Source organism: Schistocerca nitens, chromosome 5 (genome assembly GCF_023898315.1).
Source record: "Schistocerca nitens isolate TAMUIC-IGC-003100 chromosome 5, iqSchNite1.1, whole genome shotgun sequence".
Lineage (NCBI taxonomy): Eukaryota > Metazoa > Arthropoda > Insecta > Orthoptera > Acrididae > Schistocerca > Schistocerca nitens.
In genome coordinates, this window is record NC_064618.1 from 205,035,617 (window position 1) to 205,057,968 (window position 22,352).

The 22,352-nt window shown below is 42.6% G+C and overlaps 1 protein-coding gene across 1 annotated transcript in view; it reads right to left on the minus strand.

Moving 5' to 3' along the window:
* Positions 1-9,914: 9,914 nt before the first annotated feature.
* LOC126260860 (sodium-coupled monocarboxylate transporter 1-like) overlaps positions 9,915-22,352 on the minus strand; it is a 107,929-nt gene continuing 95,491 nt past the window's right edge. The window contains exons 13-14 of the mRNA XM_049958273.1: positions 10,075-11,671; positions 9,915-9,944 (exon numbers count right to left, since the gene is read on the minus strand). Coding sequence (XP_049814230.1) covers positions 11,401-11,671 — 271 coding nt within the window. The 3' untranslated portion in view covers positions 9,915-9,944; positions 10,075-11,400. The remainder of the gene's footprint in view (positions 9,945-10,074; positions 11,672-22,352) is intronic.

The window sequence follows — 22,352 nt, forward strand, 5'->3', positions numbered from 1 at the left end:
GGAGCTGAATGGCCACCGAGAAGGTTAGTTGGCGGTGTTGCAGCTTCTTGCTAGTATGACAAGGACACGGCGATTAAATTTGTTTGCAGGAGGAGGACTACCCACGTCTGGCACGATAAGGAGACCGGTGTTAGCTATACATCACGTGAGGTTTGTACGTATCTTCAGGAAAATAGTTACCGGATGATCACGAGTCCCCGTTTGTGGAGTGACAATTGACGCACTCATACTCCACTCAGCAGCGGAGGGTGTTGCAGCAGATGCTCTACACGGATAAGAAACGAGGAATTTGGCGGAGTCTAACGGCAGAATTTCCTCAACGAGTGTTCATTTTTGCGTAAGCACTGGTTACATGTGTCCGTTTCGACGCTTATAAGCTATTCGTCCTTATTTATAAAGTATTGTCGGTTTCTTCTGACATGACCAATTTTTATTTCTCTTAATTTCTACCTTTTCTACCTTTTCGTTAATAATGTTTCATCTTTTTGTGGTGTGTCCGGCATTGTGTAAAAGCCAAAATCCGGTTGGGAATCCTAATCAGTCATATTCCTCAGACTACGTGGGGCGCGGCGTACCACTTTTAGCCGGGTGAGAGTCACCTCGGAGAAAACGATTTCATAATTTAGTATTTGATATCTGTATTTCAGCATCTGCTAACAGAGCTGCGCGCAAAATTTACACTAAAATATTACAAAATAGTGTCTGGCCAATTCAGATACTTGAACATTTCCTTTGTATAGTAGTCCAATAGAGCTTCTATTTTAGAAATATTTTACTAGCTGTACCTGACTACTCCCACACTCTACATTATAATAATCATTAATCTTTCCATTATTCAAACAGCCGGAAACGGTAGCTGCATCAGCATTTTGGAGGAAGTAGAAATTTACACACATGTGGCAAAAAATCTAAATAAGGTCCTACATGGCCAAACAGAACTTGGAAATAAAATAAGATGTTCACAATACCAACAAATTTCTTATGGGTTGATTATAAATAGGTGCTGTTTGAAAAGGAGCCACGCTCGAAACGGAAATAAAACGTCTCTGGTGGGCTATCACTAAAATGTGATTTTTTTTAGCATCGGTTCATTTATCGGGCTGAATGAACAGCAAGTACAATACACACTGGTGTTCAGGAAATCAGCTGCAGTGTGTAATCTGCTCACAACATACCACCTCCCACTTACGCTGTTATAGACTGTGGTTATGTCTACCTAAGTCAACGGTAATACGTCCATTCCGATGAAAATAAACGGAAATTATGTGGGAAATTGTAGAACCAATTGTTAACAAGACACTGCATAAATACCGTATGAGTTCAAATCTATATAAATATAAAAATTAATTTTGAGTAGTTGACAGACTCCGTTCTTAACTGAAAATTGTAGTCTAAATGTAAAAAAGAATAATACTGCCGCCAGGGCTAAAGGGGACAATTTACTCTCGAAACCAATTGGATATGATTGATTTCATGCTGACATAATAATCACGACTACACTTATGGGCGACTATGGAGATACTGTCGTAGACAGGGCTGGCAAAGCAGAGTTACTAAACGCAGCCTTCCGAAGTTTCTTCGCCAAAGAAGACGAAATAAATATTCCAAAATTCGAATCAAGGACAGCTGCCAACATGCGTAACATAGAAGTAGATAACTTCCGAGTAGTGAAACCAATTAAATCGCTTAACAAAGTCAATTATTGCGGTCCAGACTGTATACCTGTCACGTTCCTTTCAGGGTATGCAGATACAATAGCTCCGTACTTAACAATCATATAAAACCGTTGCTCGACGAAAGATCCGTACCCAAAGAAGCACAAAAAATGGTTCAAATGGCTCTGAGCACTATGGGACTCAACTGCTGAGGTCATTAGTCCCCTAGAACATAGAACTAGTTAAACCTAACTAACCTAAGGACATCACACACATCCATGCCCGAGGCAGGATTCGAACCTGCGACCGTAGCGGTCTCGCGGTTCCAGACTGCAGCGCCAGAACCCCGCGCCCACTTCGGCCGGCCAAAGAAGCACAGGTCACATCAATTTTCAAGAAAGGTGGAAGGGGCAATCCACTAAATGACAGGCCCATATCATTAATGTCAATATGCAGAAGGATTATGGAACATATATTGTGTTCGAACATTATGAATTACCACGAAGAAAACGGTCTATTGACACACAGTCGCCGCGTGGAGTGGCGGCGTGGTTTGAGGCAGCATGTGCCGGATCGCGCGGCCCCTCCTGTTGGAGATTCGAGTCCCCCTCGGGCGTGTGTATGCGTGTTATTCTTAGCATAAGTCAGTTTAAGTAGTGTGTAAATCTAGGGACCGATGACCTCAGCAGTTTGGTCCCTTAGGAATTCACACATATTTGAACATTTTTTTGACACACAGTCAACATGAATTTAGAAAACATCATTCTTGTGAAACACAACTAGCAGTTTTCTCGCACGGAGTTCTGAGTGCTATTGATAAGGGATTTCAAATGGATTCCGCGTTTCTAGATTTCCGGAAGACTTTTGACTCTGTACTACACAAGCGGCTTGTAGCGAAATTACATGTTTATGGAATATCGCCTTAGTTATGTGGCTGGATTCGTGATTTATTGTCAGAGAGGTCACTGTTCTAGTAACTGACGGAAAGACATCGAGCAAAGCAGAAGTGATTTCTGGTGTTCCCCAAGGTAGTGTTGTAAGCCCTTTGGTTTTCCTTATCTACATAAACGATTTGGGAGACAATCTGAGCAGCCGTCTTAGGTTGTTTGCAGATGACTCTGTCGTTTAGCGACTAGTAAAGCCATCAGAGGATCAAGACAAATTGTAAAACGATTTAAAAAAGAAATCTGTATGGTGTCAAAATTGGCAGTTGACCCTAAATAACGAAAAGTGCGAGGTCATCCATATTAGTGCTAAAAGGAACCGTTAACTTCGGTTACACGATAAATCAATCAAATCTAAAGGACGTAAATTCAACTGAGCATCTAGGAATTACAATTAAGAACAACTTAAATTGGAAAACATAGAAAATGTTTTGGGGAAGGCTAACCAGAGATTGCGTTTTATTGGGAGGACACTAAGAAAATGTAACAGATCTACTAAAGAGACTGCCTACTCTACTCTTGTCCGTCCTTTTTCAGAATACTGTTGCGCGGTGTGGGATCCATACCAGATAGAATTGACAGAGAACATCGAAAAAGTTCAAAGAAGGGCAGCACGTTTAGTATTGTCGCGAAATAGGGGAGAGAGTGTCACTGAAATGATACAGGATTTAGGATGGACATCATTAAAACGATGGCGTTTTTCGTTTGGAGGAATCTTCGCACGAAATTCTAATCACCAGCTTTCTCCTCCGAATACGAAAATATTTTGTTGACGCCGCCCTACATAGGGAGAATCGATCACCATGATAAAATAAGGGAAAACAGAGCTCGCACGGGAAGACATAGATGTTCGTTCCTTCGGGCGTTATACGAGACTGGAATAACAGAATTGTGAACGTGGTTCGATGAACCCTTTGCCAGGTACTTTAATGTGATTTGCCGAGTATCCATGCAGATGCAGATGTAGATGTAGATGGTCATTAGTCATGCTGTTGATCTCAAGCGATAACAGAGAGTTAGGAGAGTACAATCACTACACATCCCATCAAAAAAATCCTTTTTTTTTTTGTCCTTATGGTACATAATAACTCTCATAGCTCTTAAGGCACTTAATGCATAATGTATCATGTCAAGCAATCACTGTATGCACAAATAATGTAGAATATAGGTCTTGTAGTAAGTAAAAATTCTTCCTCTTACTTCCTCTTGTAAATATTACAGCTGTATAGAAAATTTTAAGGTTTAATTAAGTAACGCAATGTAGAATAAAGGAAAGATGGGAATAGCGTATTACTGATACTACAGGAAGGATCTTTGAAGCTAGCCCCCAGCACGTTCCTGTAACTTTAGTTCAAATGTCACACTCGTCGGGCACACAGCGGAAATTATGTGCACAAATGACATGGATTCGACACCAATTCCTACAGTAAGTAATTTAATTCCAGTACCATCAATGGATTCATTCCTCGACATTCGGTTTGACAAAACGTTCTCGTTTGAATAGTAAACTGCTACGTTCTTCTACTCCAATGACGTGACTTCTGTCTTATTATACGCATGAAATATTTAAACATGGATAACACTAGGATTAAAAAGATCGTTGCACACTTCATAGTGTGGAAGGAAGAGCTACTTTTTCTTTAACTTTTTTTCTCTTTGTAAAATATTTAGAGAACGGATTGTATTCCTAGTTCACCTGATCTTTAAGCAATATATACTGTTAGCTATCAATTCAAAATGGCATAATAAGGCGAAATGTAGATCGTAGTGAGTAAATGTCATTACAATTCAGGCGTAAAATATAGTCCTTGCTAACATATTCGAGGACTGTGGACACAATTAAAAATGGTTCAAATGGCCCTGAGCACTATGCTACTTAACTTCTGAAGTTATCAGTCACCTAGAACTTAGAACTAATTAAACCTAACCAACCTAAGGACATCACACACATCCATGCCCGAGGCAGGATTCGAGCCTGCGACCGTAGTGGTCGATCGGCTCCAGACTGTAGCGCCTAGAACCGCACGGCCACTCCGGCCGGCGACACAAGTAAACACAAAACAATAATTTAATGTTAGATCCACACATTTAGAAGAAACAAAACATACTGACCTAAACAGAAACATTATTGAATAAATTATACACTAAGAAAGCAAGATAAACAGAGTTGCACCTTTCAAATATCTAGGTGGGACCCACGAACCTAATGGAGGACAAAATACCTCACAAGAAACTCGATTACAAAAAATGAAGATTGTGTATGGCAAAAATAGTACATATTTAATATGTAATGCATGTCAAACAAATACCGTACACTACAACACATTTGCCAGGCAAGATACACTAAATACAAGTGAGGCACTAACGACCAATACGAAAAACGACAAGCAAAGCATACTGAAGTAAGAACACGAAATAATGAGGAAAAGTCTCTGACCAAAATGAGAGAAGATGGATACAGACTACCAGGAGAATAAAAGAGAAGATGTCAAACCTAGCAGCTGATGTAAGTAAAAGGATATTAACAAATATACAAGGAGTAAAGTCAACAACACCATGGATAACAAATGAAGGGCTTGCCCTAGAAAAACCACAGATCGCTAAAATAGAAACTGAAGACAGAAACATACACAAAAACAAGGTACACAAGTGGAATGTGCAGTCAGGGAATGAAGTTCGAAAGAAACCCGGGGAAAAGTGGACTGAAGACGGGAAGAGATGCCGTGGAAAAAAACGGGAGGATCGTGAAAGAACAGGAAGAATTCTCAAACGAGGCGGAATGCTTTGCGTGATCCTGCAGTGTATTGATGCGAATGATAACAATAATAATAAAAATTTCAGTTCTTGCAGTTACAGCACACATTTGTCGTGATCACTAATCGTGTAAAATAGATTATATGTTTCAAGTTTAACCCACTGTTACTATGAGCTCTAGGATTTATTTTCTTATTCACAGGTGGCGGTTTAACAGGTCTAGTGTTAGCAAACTCGTATCTCGATATTGTACTCCATGATACTAACTATGTAGTATCAAACTTCCATTATGTATTGTCTATAGGAGCAGTTTTTGCAATTATAGGAGGTGTCATTCAATGATACCCATTATTTCTGTCACTGAATTAACATAAAGTAGATACTATGAATGGCTTGTCAGAGAAGAAAAAAGCACAGAGATGCTATTTAGCCACACGCTTGCTGCATCTTATTATATCCAGTTTTCTTCTATATAACTGCGTTCAAAATATAAATGATGTGTTGACTGCTGGCAGAAACTAAAGCACCATTGAATGTTTTACATAATAGCATCAGTGCTAACGATCAATCCTAGGATGGTGACAACCAAAGAACAACGTGGCCACTAAAAATTTTAATTTCTGATTTTTATTTTTGGGATTTCGTGAAAGCTAAGTGGCTTACAATGTTTTTCATTTGATGCTGTAGCCCTAGTAATCTTGAAGCAGGGAACACGTGTGTAGCAATAAATACTTTAGCTTGCAACTGAGTTGGTATTTTTAGCTGGGCATTTTCCTCTTTAACTGGCTTGTCTGCTATCTCTGATATTACACGCTGTTTTTTTTTCTTTTTTTTCTTTTTTCAAACTCTTATTATGGTTGTGAAATGTACTAATTTTTATAATTCTGTTATTAAGTTTTATGCTTTCATGAAGTTATATTCTTTAGTTGAGAGTGTGCATTATATTCCTTTCTCTTGTTAGATAGTTGCAGACGTTGATTCTTTGGTATTTTATATTCATTTGTCTCTGTGAGATACATGATAACCGTTGTGAAGATATTATGTTCCTTTGTATATGTTAATTCTGCGTAAGTGTGTGTGCGTGCGTGTGTGTGTGTGTGTGTGTGTGTGTGTGTGTGTCGTTTGTCTCTGTGAGATACATGATATCCGTTTTGAAGATATTATATTCCTTGGTATATGTTAATTCTGCGTAAGTGTGTGTGCGTGTGTGTGTGTGTGTGTGTGTGTGTGTGTGTGTGTGTGTGTGTGTGTGTGTGGTGATATTATAACTCAACGGAAGCGGGTATAATAGTGTGTTAAGATTCTTCTCTTGCTTTGTTGCGTTATCGAGTCTGTAAAAATAACAGTGAGTAATAAATGACACAGCTTCCAGCGAAGGATGGCTTTAAACTTACACAATAATTTGCTGAAAGTGTTCATCTGTTGAATGGGCTTCTTTCTGTTTTGTAAAAGTCAGTTTGTTTATCGCGGTTCTTTCAGCGCTCATATAACAGCCATTAGTAACCACTTCTTTTGCTCGTGATTTGTGAGCGACGTAAGGCCTTTCTGATATTCGGTTGCTGTCTTGTGAATCCCTGCATTGTGGCACATTCGCTTGCAGCAGAGTAGTCAGACCTCTTGGTTATGACGTCAGGCGTGAGGTATTTTACAAAGGAGGTAAAACTGAGTTGGTAACAAATGAATTACACACATTTAGTGTCCAATACAAAAGTAAATACCACAAGGACGTCATGTCAGCTCTCAGATATTTCATTATTAAATTTTCTTAACACTTTTTGCAACATTTACGTCATAATAGGCGTTATGTAAGGACGTCCACCGTCCTATGAATCTGTCTGTGATAGTTATAATGTAATTTTTATCGGGAAGAAAATTTAACTCATAATACGAGACATAGACTTTTTAAAGATGTTACTACAGAAAGAGTAAAAGAAGGTAAGTAAATAATAAAAACTTGTTTATTTTTTGCTTTTACATCTTTTCCTGCTACAAGTTGAAAAAGTAAGTGTACTTATTCTATGAGCAACATTATGTATGTTGAAGAAGACAAATTTTTTGAATAGTGTTGTGAAGAAGCAGTTCACATTCCTCAATCGAATGGAAATTGCAGATGAGGAAGGTCAAAAATCAATTAATGCATTTCTTTCAGCTGATGTAGTACAATATGGTCGCATATTTCATATCAGTATGGCTTTACCAAATCCATCAGCTATAATGAATAACGAGAATCAAATCTGCTAATTTCTGTAATGAAGAAAGCTGTTTAACTGAAATATCGAATGCAGTAATCTTCAGCGTTTGCTTCCAGTCAGAAAATTCGTATTTTGAGCGATGGGTTGATTTCTTAGTCACAGTAACAATCTTAAAGCTTAAAGTTTAAATTAACCGTAGATGACTGATATCGCGAATTCTTGTACAAATATATCAAATATAGTGATACAGAGAGTTTTCAGTAACCACACAATATTCCACGACAGAGTAAGGGGAAACACGATCGCATAATTATAAGATAAAAAGGGAAGTCATTTGAATATTTCAAACGGTCCTACATATCGAAATTGCATTTCCGATAAGGCACTGTTAGCAAGGGGACAATTACTTATTTACGGTTAATACTCGTAATTCTTCTGTCTAGCTTGATACTGCAGTGACCATACAAAAATAGCACTATTTACTTTTTGGAGTTGTACGATTGCATGTGGAAAGAGGAAAAGAGTGGTACAGCGTGTTTTTTACCAATCATAATAACTGCATGTTGCTCAATGACTCGGGGTGGGTCTTACAAGGGTTATCAAATGAAAACATGTCAGATAGAAAAAAGTTAGTACACAACATTGTTGTTTCAAAACTAATCGCTATAACTGTTAATATATTCATGCCACTCTGGGACAAGACGGTCAATGCCTTCATGGAAAAATGCTTGCAGGTGCCTACGGAACCACGGATGTGCCCAGGCGTGCACCTCTTCGTCAGAAGCAAATCAACGGCCACAAATAACTTTCTTCAGGGCTCCAAAATAGTGGAAGGGATCGGGACTGTAAGTATTTCCCAGCGAAAGTTCTGGATCGTGTTCAAAACAGCCTTGACAACATACGGGTGGGCATTTTGTTGGCAGCTTGTTTCGACTTTGCAGCAAAAGTTTCGCTGTTGAGCCCTTACACGTCCTCCACACAGCCCCGATCTCTTCCTATGCGATTCGTCGCCATCGGTTTCCTTCGGACGAAGAGGTGAACGCTTGGGTACAAGCATCCAACCACAAATCTTTTTCTGTGGAAGGGCTGACCGTCTTGACTCAGTAGCGTAAATGTTTTAATACTTACAGTGACAACTTTCGAAATGATCTACAGCTTACATACTTTTGCCATCTGTCTCATTTTCATTTAACAGCCCCTTCTATTTGGACGCCACTTCGGCGACCTGTGTGACTAATGTACCCTAGATATCCAGCTAAGAAAAATGGACCTACCGTTTAACGTGGAGCCCTGGAGTCCGAACCATGTGTCTTTCCTGGCTACTTCTAACGTCCTTGAGAAGTAAAAGCTAGATTAAGGGCAGATTGAAAATTTCTATTGTCCAAATGGGATTAGACAGCCAGACCTCCCGAATTCCAGGCACACACTTCGCTGCCAGACAACCAGACCCGAATGTGTTATCAGTAAAACTGTCAGAAACTCTTAATGTGAAATATGCCAAGTGAGAAAGTGAAGTCACTCAGTTCATTGAGGTTTCGGCTGTGGTTGGCTAAATTAAAAAAAAAGAGAGAGTGAAGAAGAAGATTCATAAAGATGCACAATGTATTGACGCTTCAACTTGACATTTAGCTTACTCGCCTATTTTTCGATTGGTTTCATTGCAAGTATGAAGGGCAGTCAAATTAAAACCAAACACGCACTACAATGGGCCCATGGAATAGTCCTACTCAAAAGCAATCACTACATATTTTAACACATTTATCCCAGTGGCAGACGAGAGTATCAACTCCTGTTGCAAAGAACGTGGACGGTCGCTGAACGATCCACAAACGCACTCTCTCCTGCAGTTTTTCTCCTAATGAAACGGACGTCCTCACAGGTCGCCAAATATGTGATAATTTCTCCTTGAAAGATCCATGCTGCAGTGTTTCTCAACCAAATCTCTAAAGTGTAGCCATCGTTCGGTTGGAAGTTTGAAGGCGGGGGTTGTCATGGAACAGGCTGATTCCATCCGACAGCGCGATGGCGAATGGCAAAGCCAACATCCCCGTTCCCCCCGCCCCCCCCCCCCCCACCCACCCACCAAAGAAAGCCACAGCTGTCGACGCAAGTTCATCTAAGCTCATGACAACCTTCTACTGTGATTGTAGAGGTCCACTGCTCGTCCAGTTCCTCGTTCGTCGAGCCAGAATCAGTTTGCAACGCTATGAAGACACTTTGTAGAAACTTCCATAAAGTTAGGAAAGCTGTGGGATGGAGTCATCCGTTGCGCGATAATGCCCGCCACCACACTGACAACCGGACGAGAGCCACGCTTTGGCAGTTTGGTGAGGAAACATTGCAACATCTTCCGTACAGCCTGGATGCTTCTCTGCGTACTTTTTCACAATTTTGGCGACCTGAAGAAAGACATCAGTGGAGATCAGGTTTCGTCGGATGAACAAGTGTGCGGTTGTGGATCGTGCCAGTGATCGACCGCGTTATACGAAACCGGAATTGATCCTCTTGCCTCCTGTTGGCTTTGGCGACCTGAAGAAAGACATCAGTGGAGATCAGGTTTCGTCGGATGAACAAGTGTGCGGTTGTGGATCGTGCCAGTGCTCGACCGCGTTATACGAAACCGGAATTGATCCTCTTGCCTCCTAGTGGGATAAACGATTTAATGCCTGTGGTGATTACTTTTGAGTGGAACCACTCCATGGTCCCACTGTGGTGGATGTTCAGTTCGCACTTGATCGCGCTTATGGTTATATTCGTTGTATCACAGTGTAACGTCTCTTGCAGCGGTCTCTCCGCGATATTTTCAGAAATTTTATAAATTATATAACTCAGTACATATCTCGAAATATCTCTTCTTATCTTACCGATTCCTAAACTTAAATATACGATGATTATCAATGCAAAGTAGTTTCAAGCCCTATTATTCCTTGGAGCGTGCATTTACTCCATGGAATAGCTTCTCTGCTATCTATGTTTTCTCTTATGAAAAGAATGATAGAGAGCTTGCCGATTAGCCGTGAAAGAAGGAAGATGTACATGTATGTATTGTTGAGCTAGTCGCCATCTTGATGAGATTCTGTATGAGAAGGAATTTAATACATGAACTAAACTAAAGTATGTATGTTTGCGTATTATTTAACTGATTATTATTGACAGTGTCTGCTTACTACGCTGTGTTGCACGGGATCAGTGGGGAACGTCTGATTTACACAGGACGAACCTGCCGATTTGTACGCTCAAGATATCCAGTTTATTACTTTCAATAAATGAGCTAACACGGTCTTACCAACAGATCTCCGGTCTTCCCCATGTGATCACCGAAAGTTAATAATTATTACAAATGTTTTCAGGAGATCGACTGACAATTTTCGTCGCACCGAGACTTCGAAATTGCTTCACTGCCTTATGGAATTTAAGTTAAGCTCAATTTAATCAGGATAGATCAGTATTGAACTGTGTGAATGTGGTAAGCCTGCTTTGTGAATGAAAATTCCCTTAATATTCGCATGGTTTTTACTATCCTGATCAGTGAAGCTAAATCAGGCCGGTGTGAGAGAGGTTTTTAAATTTCAGATCCCACACAAAAAAATATATTGAAACAGGGTACCACTTTTCACCAGGTATTGGAGGTTTCGTCCACTTATGAAGAATTTGGAGTGCCCGAAATTTGAGCAGAAAAGCGGTAGTCTCTTAGTATTTCTTTCTAGTACACTGAAAGACACTAATTTCTCGCGCATGTAACTTGTGAGATTGTTGCTCATAGAAATACTAGGGAGCACACGTCAGGCAAATGGCTGGTAGAGTAACGGAACACTCAGCGACCTCGCCGCCGCCGTGCCGGTCCCTGTAGACGCTTTAGGCCGCTCCGAGTGTCTCAGACTGCTGCTTCGCCTTCTGGAGCAGCTCCACTTTGACCACCGGGTCGGCGTCGCCGGCATCATCTTCTCGGCGCCTCTGTTTAGGACGGACCATGGGCGCCAGCAGCGACGGCTCCACGTCCCCCGGCCTGAGGGGACCCGTCATCTGGCTGACCGCCCAGCCCACCGTCACCATGACGACAGCGCCCACCAGTGTGTAGTACATGTACGACAGCCGGAACAGCAGCGGTACCTCATCTGTCGTTGGGCTGCGGAGAGAAGCAAGGTGAACTTGATGACCATTTCGGTTATGAAACTGAAATCAATAGCCTGAAAAATCAGCAAAAATAAGTCGTATTACTAAGAGTGAAAGCACTGCGTGGTATATGCAGCAATGAACAAACTAGTCAACCTACTGAACAAACATCAGCTTTTAATGCAACATAAGAAAATTTTGTACGTCACTTGACACTGTCATTGTACGAGTGTCACTCCAAAAGAAATGCACACAATTTTTTTAAAAATCCATCTTTCATTCTACATGTTTGAAAGTTTTACTATGTGTAGATACATCCTTTAGGTCCAATATTTTCACTTCGCCACATAATTTCCATCCCTCTCAACTGCCTTACGCCATCTTGGAACCAGCGCCTGTACACCCGCACGGTAAAATTCTGGACCATCCTCTTGGAGCCACTGTTTGGCAGCGTGCACACGGGAGTCACCATCTTCAAACCTTGTTCCACGAAGAGAGTCTTTCAGTTTCCCAAAGAGATGATAGTCACATGGAGCCAGGTCAGGACTGTACGGCGGGTGTTTCAGTGTTGTCCATCCGAGTTTTGTGATCGCTTCCATGGTTTTTTGTCTGACATATGGCTGTGCATTGCCGTGCAACATCAAAACATCCTGCTTTTGCCGATGTGGTCGAACACGACGTACTCGAGCTTGAAGTTTCTTCAGTGTCGTCACATATGCATCAGAATTTATGGTGGTTCCACTTGGCATGATGTTCACCAGCAAGAGTACTTCGGAATCGAAAAACACCGTACCCACATCTTTTCCAGCAGAAGCTGTGGTTTTGAATTTTTTTTTCTTGGGTGAATTTTCATGATGCCACTGCATTGATTGCCTCTTCGTCTCTGGTGAAAAATGATAGAGCCACGTTCCGTTACCTGTGACAATTCTTCCAAGAAATTCATCTCCATCATTCTCGTACTGTTCCAAAAGTTCGCTGCATACCGCTTTCCTTGTTTCTTTGTGAACCACTGTCAACATCCTAGGAACCCGCCTGGCACAAACCTTTAACGCCAACACTTACAGTATTCTGCAAACACTTCCTTCCCCTATCCAAACGTACCGTCACAAATCGTTCACTGCGATGCGTCTGTCAGCAGTCATCAATTCGTTAACTCACTGCACATTGTCTGGAGTGTGTGCAGTACGAGGCCTATCGCTGCGAGAATAATGCTCAATATTGCCGTGCCCGCTTTTATCACGTAACCTGCTTGTCCACCGACTAATTGTACTGCGATCGACAGCAGCATCTCCATATACCTTTTCCAACCGCTTGTGGATGATTCTCACTGTTTCGTTTTCAAAGCACAAGAATTCTATGACAGCACGTTGCTTCTGACGAACGTCAAGTGTAGCAGCCATCTTGAAGACATGCTGTGACGGTGCCACTCACGGGAACTGGTTGAACTAAGTTTGAAAACAAGCGGGAAGGATGTATCTACACACTATAAAACTTTCACACATGCAGAATGAAAACTGTATTTTTTAGAAAAATAGTGTGCATTTCTTTTGGAGTAACCCTCGTATTATCATATCGATTACATCCTATAGAAAGGCCAGATGTACGATCATTATTTAACTGATGTTCTATGTGTCACGTGTCCAGACGAGGGCGTGCTGAAATGTAATATCTCTCAATTTTTTTATGTGAAAACAATTTAATACTTTTTAAATAAAACCAATGTTCTTTAGTCTTCATATTTGCAGCCCCCTGCCGCCAGAGGGCTCCGAATTATACGAGGAGCGTTCAACAACTAATGCAACACTATTTTTCTCAAAGCAAGTTGGTTTTATTCAGATTTCTAATACACCATATTATTCCCCAATTTTCTGGTTACACAATCCTGTTTTTCAGCATAATCTCCAATCAATATGATAGCGTCACGCCACTTTACTGCTAGGGCCCGTATGGCCGCATGGTACAACTCTATTGGCCGACGTTGAGTCAACGTCTTGCCGCATCAGTAACCTCCCCACTATCCATGTACTGCATATCGCGGAGTTCATCCTCCATTGGACCAAACAGATGGAAATCGAATGGCGCGAGGTCAGGGCTGTAGGATGGATGAGGAAGAGCACTCCGATGACATTTTGTGAGCTCCTCTCGGGTGCAGAGACCTGTTTATAGAAGTAGAGGTTCGTTTGCATTTTTGTGGTGACGAACACGCTGAAGTCGTTTCTTCAGTTTCCCGAGGATAGCTCAATTCACTTCAGAGTTAATCGCTGCATCATGATGGACGATACCAAACATACGAGGATGTGTCAAATGAAAACCTTAAATACTTTTTAAATATTATTCATTGTGCAGAAGTGGAACAAAGCTGTATCACTTTTCATCATAAACTCCCCCACGCTCAGTGCAAGTCCTCCAGCGCTTACAAAGTGCATAAATTCCTTTAGAAAAAAATTCTTTTGGTAGTTCGCGCAACCACTCATGCACCGCGTGGCGTACCTCTTCATCAGAACGGAACTTCTTTCCTCCCATTGCGTCTTTGAGTGGTCCAAACATAGGGAAATCACTTGGGGGCAAGGTCTGGTTAGTATGGTGGATGAGGAAGACACTCAAAATGCAGGTCTGTGATTGTTGCAACTGTTGTACGGGCAATTTGGGACCCTGCGTTGTCATGTTGCTAAAGGACACCTGCTGAAAGCAATCCACGTCGCTTTGATTTGATTGTAGGCCGCAGATGACTTTTTAGGAGATCTGTGTATGATGCACCGGTGACAGTGGTCCCTCTAGGCATGTAATGCTCCAAAAGACGCCTTTTTCGTCCGAAAAGAGAGTCAGCATAACCTTCCCTGCTGATGGTTCTGTTCGAAACTACATTGGTTTTGGTGATGAGGAATGGCGCCATTCCTTGCTCGCTCTCTTCGTTTCCGGTTGGTGGAACCAAGGTATCGTCCCCAGTAACGATTCTTGCAAGTAAGCCGTCACCTTCTCGTTCAAAGCGCCGAAGAATTTCTCCACAAGCATCAACACTTCGTTCTCTCATTTCAGGAGTCAGCTGCCGTGGCACCCATCTTGCTGACACTTTGTAAAACTGGAGCACATCATGCACAATGTGGTGTGCTGACCCATGACTAACCAGTAAAGATGCTGCAATGTCATTCAGTGTCACTCGGTGGTTTTCCTTCACTATGGCTTCAACTGTTGCAATGTTCTGTGGAGTCACAACTCGTTGTGCTCGACCTGGACGAGGGGCATCTTCCCCTGAAGTCACACCATTTGCGAACTTCTTACTTCATTCGTAGACTTGCTGCTGTGACAAACACCGTACTGAACCTTCATTCGTCGATGAATTTCAATAGGTTTGACCCCTTCACTACGCAAAAACCGAATAACGGAACGCTGTTCTTCCCTGGTGCAAGTCGCAAGTGGGGCCGCCATCTTTATACTGATACTGCGACGGTACGTGTGCATCTGCTATAAGCTGCCACCTACAAGCCAGTGCACGCTGTTTGTAGCACGCTTACCAACTTACAGGATAACGGCGCGAAATTTTGATTTGTTATTACAGATTTAAGGTTTTCATTTGACTCACCCTTGTAATAACAGCTTCAGAGTCCCAGCCCGTCGTCGCCGTGACGGTACCGGCTGAGGATGCGGCTTTCAACTTTTTCTTCGGAAGATAGGTGGGGTGCCGCCATTCCATGGACCGACGTTTTGTTTCCCATTCAAATTGATGAAGAAATGTATCATCGTTGCGACAGCATCAGGCAAACAATTATCACGATGTGCCTGGCAACCCGCAAGGAATACCGCACAGGTGGCCCTTCGTTGCTCTTTATGGTCTTCTGTTCGTCGGCGAGCCTTTGAGTACCCAACTGGTGGACGAGTGTGTCAGCACGACGAACAGAGACGTTCATTTGTGCATATATGTGTTTGATTGTGCCCGTCAATCACCTTGGAATGAAAGTGTCCACACGCTCCAACACTGCGGGAGTCACAGCTGTGTGCGACCTTCCGACACGCGGGAGATGGGAGAGATTCTCGCAACCTTGATGCTATGATGACAGGAGCGTCGCCCAACGACTCTATGTGCTTTTGTTCATTGCCAGGTCTCCATAACATCCTGAAAGTGCCTATGAATATTTTCGATGGTCTGGTTTTCCACCAGAAGAAACTATGACAGCTCTCTGGAACGCACCTACGCGGCAGACGTCTTTTTGAAGGCTACGTGTAGCGCCACCACCTATCGGTACATTTTGAAGCTATTTGGGCTGAGCGTGAATATTCCACGATGTCACACAGCAAATTCCGCATTTTTTTTTCAAACGTTTGCCGAGAAAAAAACTGTTGCTTTATTTATTGAACGCCCCTCTTAGGGTGTAACATCGTGGTGTGTAACATAAGTATCTCGGTGCGTGGGAAGCAGCGTGCCTGTAATCGAGTTTAAAATTCGGAGAGTTCGTCCACATGTGGAGTACTCTCTCCATAATGACAATGCCAAACCCCACAGAATCGCTGCGACATCTGCAACAATTCGATACGTTGTGTTCACTGTCATCTATTACCCTCATTACAACTAATACTTGGCCTCATCCGATTTTCATCTGTTTCCTAAACTTAAAGAACGCCTGCAAGGAGCACTTCGCCGGCGCGACGGCTACGGTCGCAGGTTCGAATCCTGCCTCGGACATGGATGTGTGTGATGTCCTTAGGTTAGTTAGGTTTAAGTAGTTCTAAGTTCTAGGCGACTGATGAACTCAGATTTTAAGTCCCATAGTGCTCAGAGCCATTTGAACCAAGGAGCACTTCGACAGTGATGGGGAGCTGCAAGCAGAGGTGAAGTAGCTCCGTCACCTAACGTTCTGTACTGAGGGTATCAACAAACTGGCCTCTTGTTATGAGAAATGTGATGTTCGGCAGGGAGACTACATTGATAAATACATATGTAGGAATGAAGAATAAATATTTAGACTGTTAATAACGTTTGTTTTATTAAAGACCTGTAAGACTTTTTGCATAAAAAATTCGGAGACATTACTTTTTAGCATGCCCTCGTAACATCAGCTTTGTCGAGCTAACTTGTTTCGTATTGCAAGGAAATGGTGTACTGCCTTTGTCAACATACGTGCAATTTTAAACAACTAATCTTTACCTGAGGGATCATATTACTATTTGTCACTGTCGTCCTATGTAAGTCAAGTAGGAAATGTACAATGCCTTTTACTTTGATGTCTTTTCTTACGTTGCTGTAGAATAATAGGGGAACACCTGTAGGTCAATCGTGGCCAGAGGTTGCTGCAGTAAGGTGGCATTCTATTGTCTGTAGCGAGCCGTGGCGATGGACAGTAAATAGCGCTGCACAGTGTTGAACGAAGCAGTCAAATGTGTTTAATTTCAGCAGTAAGTCGTCTTCTATTGTTGCGGCAGATGCGACATTTTTCGGGTATAAAATGTTAATGTTGCTAGCTCCGCAGGTTCAGTAATATGCCGGGCTGGAGCTATAACCGTGGTAAGAGTCGTGCAGTTTCTAGTTCTGGCAATACAACAGTTTCGTTACAAGTGTCATTGTAATTTATTGTGGACTAATAATTTCCTGCGACCTACAGCGTTTCCTATACTCACGTGTTGTTTTGGAACTAATTTTGTGTGTTGATGAGTGATAGAACAGTATTCGAATGTAGTACAGTATTTAAGAGAGTGCACCCTGCATAAAGCAAGTGTCTTGTCAGCATGAATATAGGAGACACTGACCATTCATTGTAACTAAGGAAATAATTGTTAGTGGTTTTTACATCACTAATAGCTTAGTTATAGCTTATTTTCAGTTGTGTTACAGAGTCACGTTGCTACATTTCTCCTCTGCATAGCCCACGCATCTTTAGCACCTCAATGTTACAGTAACGCCACGAAACTTTATAGGCACGATTGATTCGCAAAAGCGAACAGTTACAAACAGATAAAATATAAGTAAAAATAGTCGTTACAAGATACCGGCAAGTTACCTCATGAAATGATACTGTTCCTTATAGCAAATTGAACTGAGGTGTGGAAGAGGTGGGATGAGGAATGGAGGCGGAAGGAGAACAGAAATAGAATATTTATAGAGAAATACACGTATGATTCGAACACCTGATTTGTATTCTTGTCAAATTTCGTGGACGTTTCAAAACACACCATTAATGACTGGGACTGATGGTGGCTAATCCCCTGGTAGCATACTCTTAGCACCACACCACGACAGTCTCAAATGACAAACAGTATCCCCTTAAACCCTATGATGTTCAGTCTACGCCTTTCCTGGCATGTTGCCACTTCTTGAATAGCCCCTCTTGTCATAGTGATACAACCAGAACTCGCCCGCGGCGTTTATGTGCAATGACCTGACTCAGTTGCAACACTTCCGCTACTACCTCCATATTGCAGGGTTTTTGAATGGATGCGACCAGTCGGGTAACCAAGCCGACGGCGGCCCTTGTCTGTATCAAAATATCTGTAACATATCGAAAACTGATGCTGTCGAGGGTCTCCAAGCAAGAGGGCCACAATTGGCGGTTTTCTGCTTTTTACAGACCGATAGGCTACCATTTCATTCTTCGTCATTCAGACTCGCGTGAAATCAGTGGAACTACCATCTGGACCATCTAACCATGTGTCACATGACAGTGCATTGGCGTACAGTTCCATCAACATAACCATTTACAAACCCAGAGCGGTCTAGGGGACCCAGAGAGCTGCAGCTATAAGAACCAATGTATTCTTGATTTTTTTGTGCCCTGTATATATTTATGATGAATATTACAATTATATCTATGATGCATTCGTTAAAAAATATTAAAAAAACCAAAATACATATCGGCTTCTGGCAGGATCCCACTTGGTATACTACTCTACGTATTTTGATAGGTTATTTTGTTATTTATCACAAGGTGAACGCCATAAATTTTAAAAATAGTTCGCAAACAAGCCTCAGATGATGGAATTCTTGCGATGCTACATGAAACTCATTTCAGTGATCCGATAGATGTCTTGAACAAAGTTGATGAGAACTATTTCAGAACAAGGCGCATCAGAATTGGAAAATAACCTTTAAATAAATTCAGAAAGAAACGACATTGCCTTCGAAAATTCTGATGCGGATTCCGACAAACAAGATAAGTTCATTGTAAGGCCGAGTCGAAAATAACCGAGTTCAGTGTCCTCGTGACTCACTGCCGTCAATACGACATTATCAAAGTGTCCTCCGGGCCAATGAATGCAAGTGATGTTATACACACAATGCCTGAAGTTTTCATCATGTTCTTTAATGACATTATTGTGGGTACAACATGTACCTTCACCAATGCTGAATCGCCCGTTTTGTTCGACATTACAATGCAAATGCTGCTCTGAACACAATGAGAATTTGGAGAGATATTAATACAGTCAAACAGAGCTCTTTTTGTGTGCTACAGATTGCAAGAGCTCTTAGTTGCCGAAAGGAGTCGGTTTCTGGAATGTGGATAACAGGTGACAATATTTGCCATGCAGGTTTTACTGTTGACATGGCACGGAGTCTACTTGTGTATGTCTTTCAGTTTATCAGGTAAGACAATAAAGCAACACGTTAGTAATGCGAATTTATTTTAAATAACCTAATTTATTTTAAATAACCTAAACTGAGAGACATTCTACACTCATGCTCATAAATTAAGGATGATGCTGACACATGGTGAAACAACGTTTGGTGGGCGGTTTTCGGGTTTAAATCACCTCGGGGTATCACCATGCGGTGCATTTGACCTGCGGTCGTCGCACGGTGGCGCTGGCAGCAGTCCACAGACGCTGGTGTATGTCAGAGTACGGTGCATAAGTAAGTGTGCAGAAGTTTTCAGACGTGCTAATGGTGACTGTTTGTTGAAAATGGCTCAAAGAACACATATTGATGACGTTATGAGGGGTAGAATACAAGAGCGACTGGAGGGTCAAACACAACAAGTCGTAGCAGGGCCCTCCGTGTGCCACGAAGTGTGATCTCAAGATTATGGCAATGAGTCCAGCAGACAGGAAATATGACCAGGCGCTACAGTACGGGATGTCCACAGTGTACAACATCACAAGAAGACCGATATTCACCATCAGTGCCCGTAGACGGCCACGGAGTACTGCAGGTAGCCTTGCTCGGGACCTTACCGCAGCACCTGGAACAGTTGCCTCCAGACGCACAGTCTACAGACGACTGAACAGGCATGGTTTATTCGCCCCGAGACCTGCAAGGTGCATTCCACTGACCCCTGGTCACAGGAGAGCCCGTAAAGCCTGGTGTTAACAACACAGTACATGGGCATTGGAACAGTGCTCCCAGGATATGTTCACGGACGAGTCTAGGTATGGCCTGAAAAGTGATTCTCACCGGGTTTTCGTCTGGCGTGAACCAGGAACCAGGAACCAGATCCCAGCCCCTTAATGTCCCTGAAGGGACGTGTATAGTGGTCGTGGTTTGATGGTGTGGGGTGGGATTATGATTGGTACACGTACACCCCTGCATGTCTGACAGAGGAACTGTAACAGGTCAGCTGCATCGGGACATCATTTTGCACCAGTACGTCCGCCTTTTCAGGGGTGCAGTGGGTCCCACCTACCACCTGATGGATGATAACGCACGGTCCCACCGAGTAGTGGAGTAGTACCCTGAAACAGAAGATATCAAGGGAATAGAGTGGCGTGCCTGTTCTCCAGACCTAAACCTCATCGAGCACGTCTGGGATGATCTCGGTCGAGGTATCGCTGCACGTCTTCAAAGCCATAGTACACTTCAGAAGCTCCGACAGGCACTGGTGCAAGACTGGTAGGCTACACCCCAGCAGCTGCTCGACCACCTGATGCAGAGTATGTCAACCCGTTGTGCGGCCCGTGTACGTGTGCATGGTTATCATATTCCATATTGATGTCGGGGTACACGCGCAGAAAACAGTGGCGTTTTGTAGCACATGTATTTTGGGACGGTTTTCTGAACTTTTCACCAATACCGTGGACTTACAAATCTGTGTCGTGTGTATTCCCTATGTGCCTATGCTATCAGCGCCAGTTTTGTGTAGTGCCACGTTGTGTGGCACCACATTCTGGAAATATCCTTAATTTATGAGCATAAGTGTATATTACTACGCTGAGAAATTAAGAAGAGAAAACATGGGGTTCCTGGAAAATCGCAGCTAATGGTAAAAAACGTTAACGACTTAGGCTTGGTGTGTGAAGGGTAGCGAGAGTAGTTGCACCGTTGTTCTCCTTCAAATGGTGACAACGAATTACCGCACGATACTCCGTTTCATCTAGGAGCTGAGAAAATTGAGTTTCGCCCATTCACCGGCATGCAACGGTACTGTGACGCGGGCGTTCCATTACGTATGTTCAGAAAACTTCATTTCATCGAGATGATAATTACAAATTAATTACTGCCTTCTGTCTTCAAAGATCAGTAGTGTCGTGTGGAAATTTTGCTGGAAATTTTAGTTATTCTCTAAAAATTAGAAATAGAGTTTGCAACTGCTGTTGAGGCTGTTGGATGTCTTATACATATTTTGGACGTTGTTGAAGTTACCTATCATTCATGTATATAAAATGGACTTCCTGAGAACACCGTATATTCCCTAAGTTCCAAAAGTTAGCTGTCTCCCCCCCCCCCCCCCCCCCTCTCTCTCTCTCTCTCTCTCTCTCTCTCTCTCTCTCTCTCTCTCTCTCTCTCTTCTCAGCGATCACAGGCCCTGTAGACCACGCGCTGTATCAACGATCTGCTTCCACCGCCTTCTATCTCTCGCAGCCTCTCTCCACCCTGCAGAAATTCTTAATGCTGCAATGTCTTTCTCTATGTCATCTTTCCCCCTTGTACGGGGTCGGCCCAGTGGTCTTGTTGCCTGGAGAGATCTTTCAAAACCATTCTTAGTGATTCTGTTGTTTTCCATTCTAGCCACATGTCCATCCCATTGCAGTCTCCTACTTTTTAATTTCTGGATGATAGTGGGTTGCTTCATTAACTGATAAATTTCATTGTTCTTTCGATTTCTCCATACACCATTCTCCCAACACAGGTCCCCAGATTTTTATCATTACTGTTCTTTCGAATGTTGTGGCGTAACAAACGAGCTACGCCACACTGAGAAGGAAGCCGAAAGGCACGCGTACACACACGCCGACTGGCGTCAAGTCTGGAACAGGATACGTTATAACTGCTATAAAGAAAATACGTAGCTTTGGAATATACTTAACTTTTAATCAATCCTTGTGATACATCTCTCTTGACTATACAAATGAGACTCGTAAGATACATGCACTGTGACAATTGGCGCCTTGCTAAGTCGTAGCCATTAACTTAGCTGAAGGCTATTCTAACTGTCTCTCGGCAAATGAGAGCAAAGGCTTCGTCAGTATAGTCGCTAGCAACGTCGTCGTACAACTGGGGCGAGTGCTAGTCAGTCTCTCGAGACCTGCCGTGTAGTGGCGCTCGGTCTGCGATCACACAGTGGCGACACGCGGGTCCGACATGTACTAATGGACCGCGGCCGATTTGAGCTACCACCTAGCAAGTGTGGTGTCTGGCAGTGACACCACATCGAAAACATTCTGTTTTTCTCTTTTACCGTCACAAATTGGAAATTGGAGCAGATGCAAGTATCCTGCTTTGCTGTCATGGGCAAAGTCCCAGTAAAGGGGGCATGAGCTTGCCTCCTTCAGAC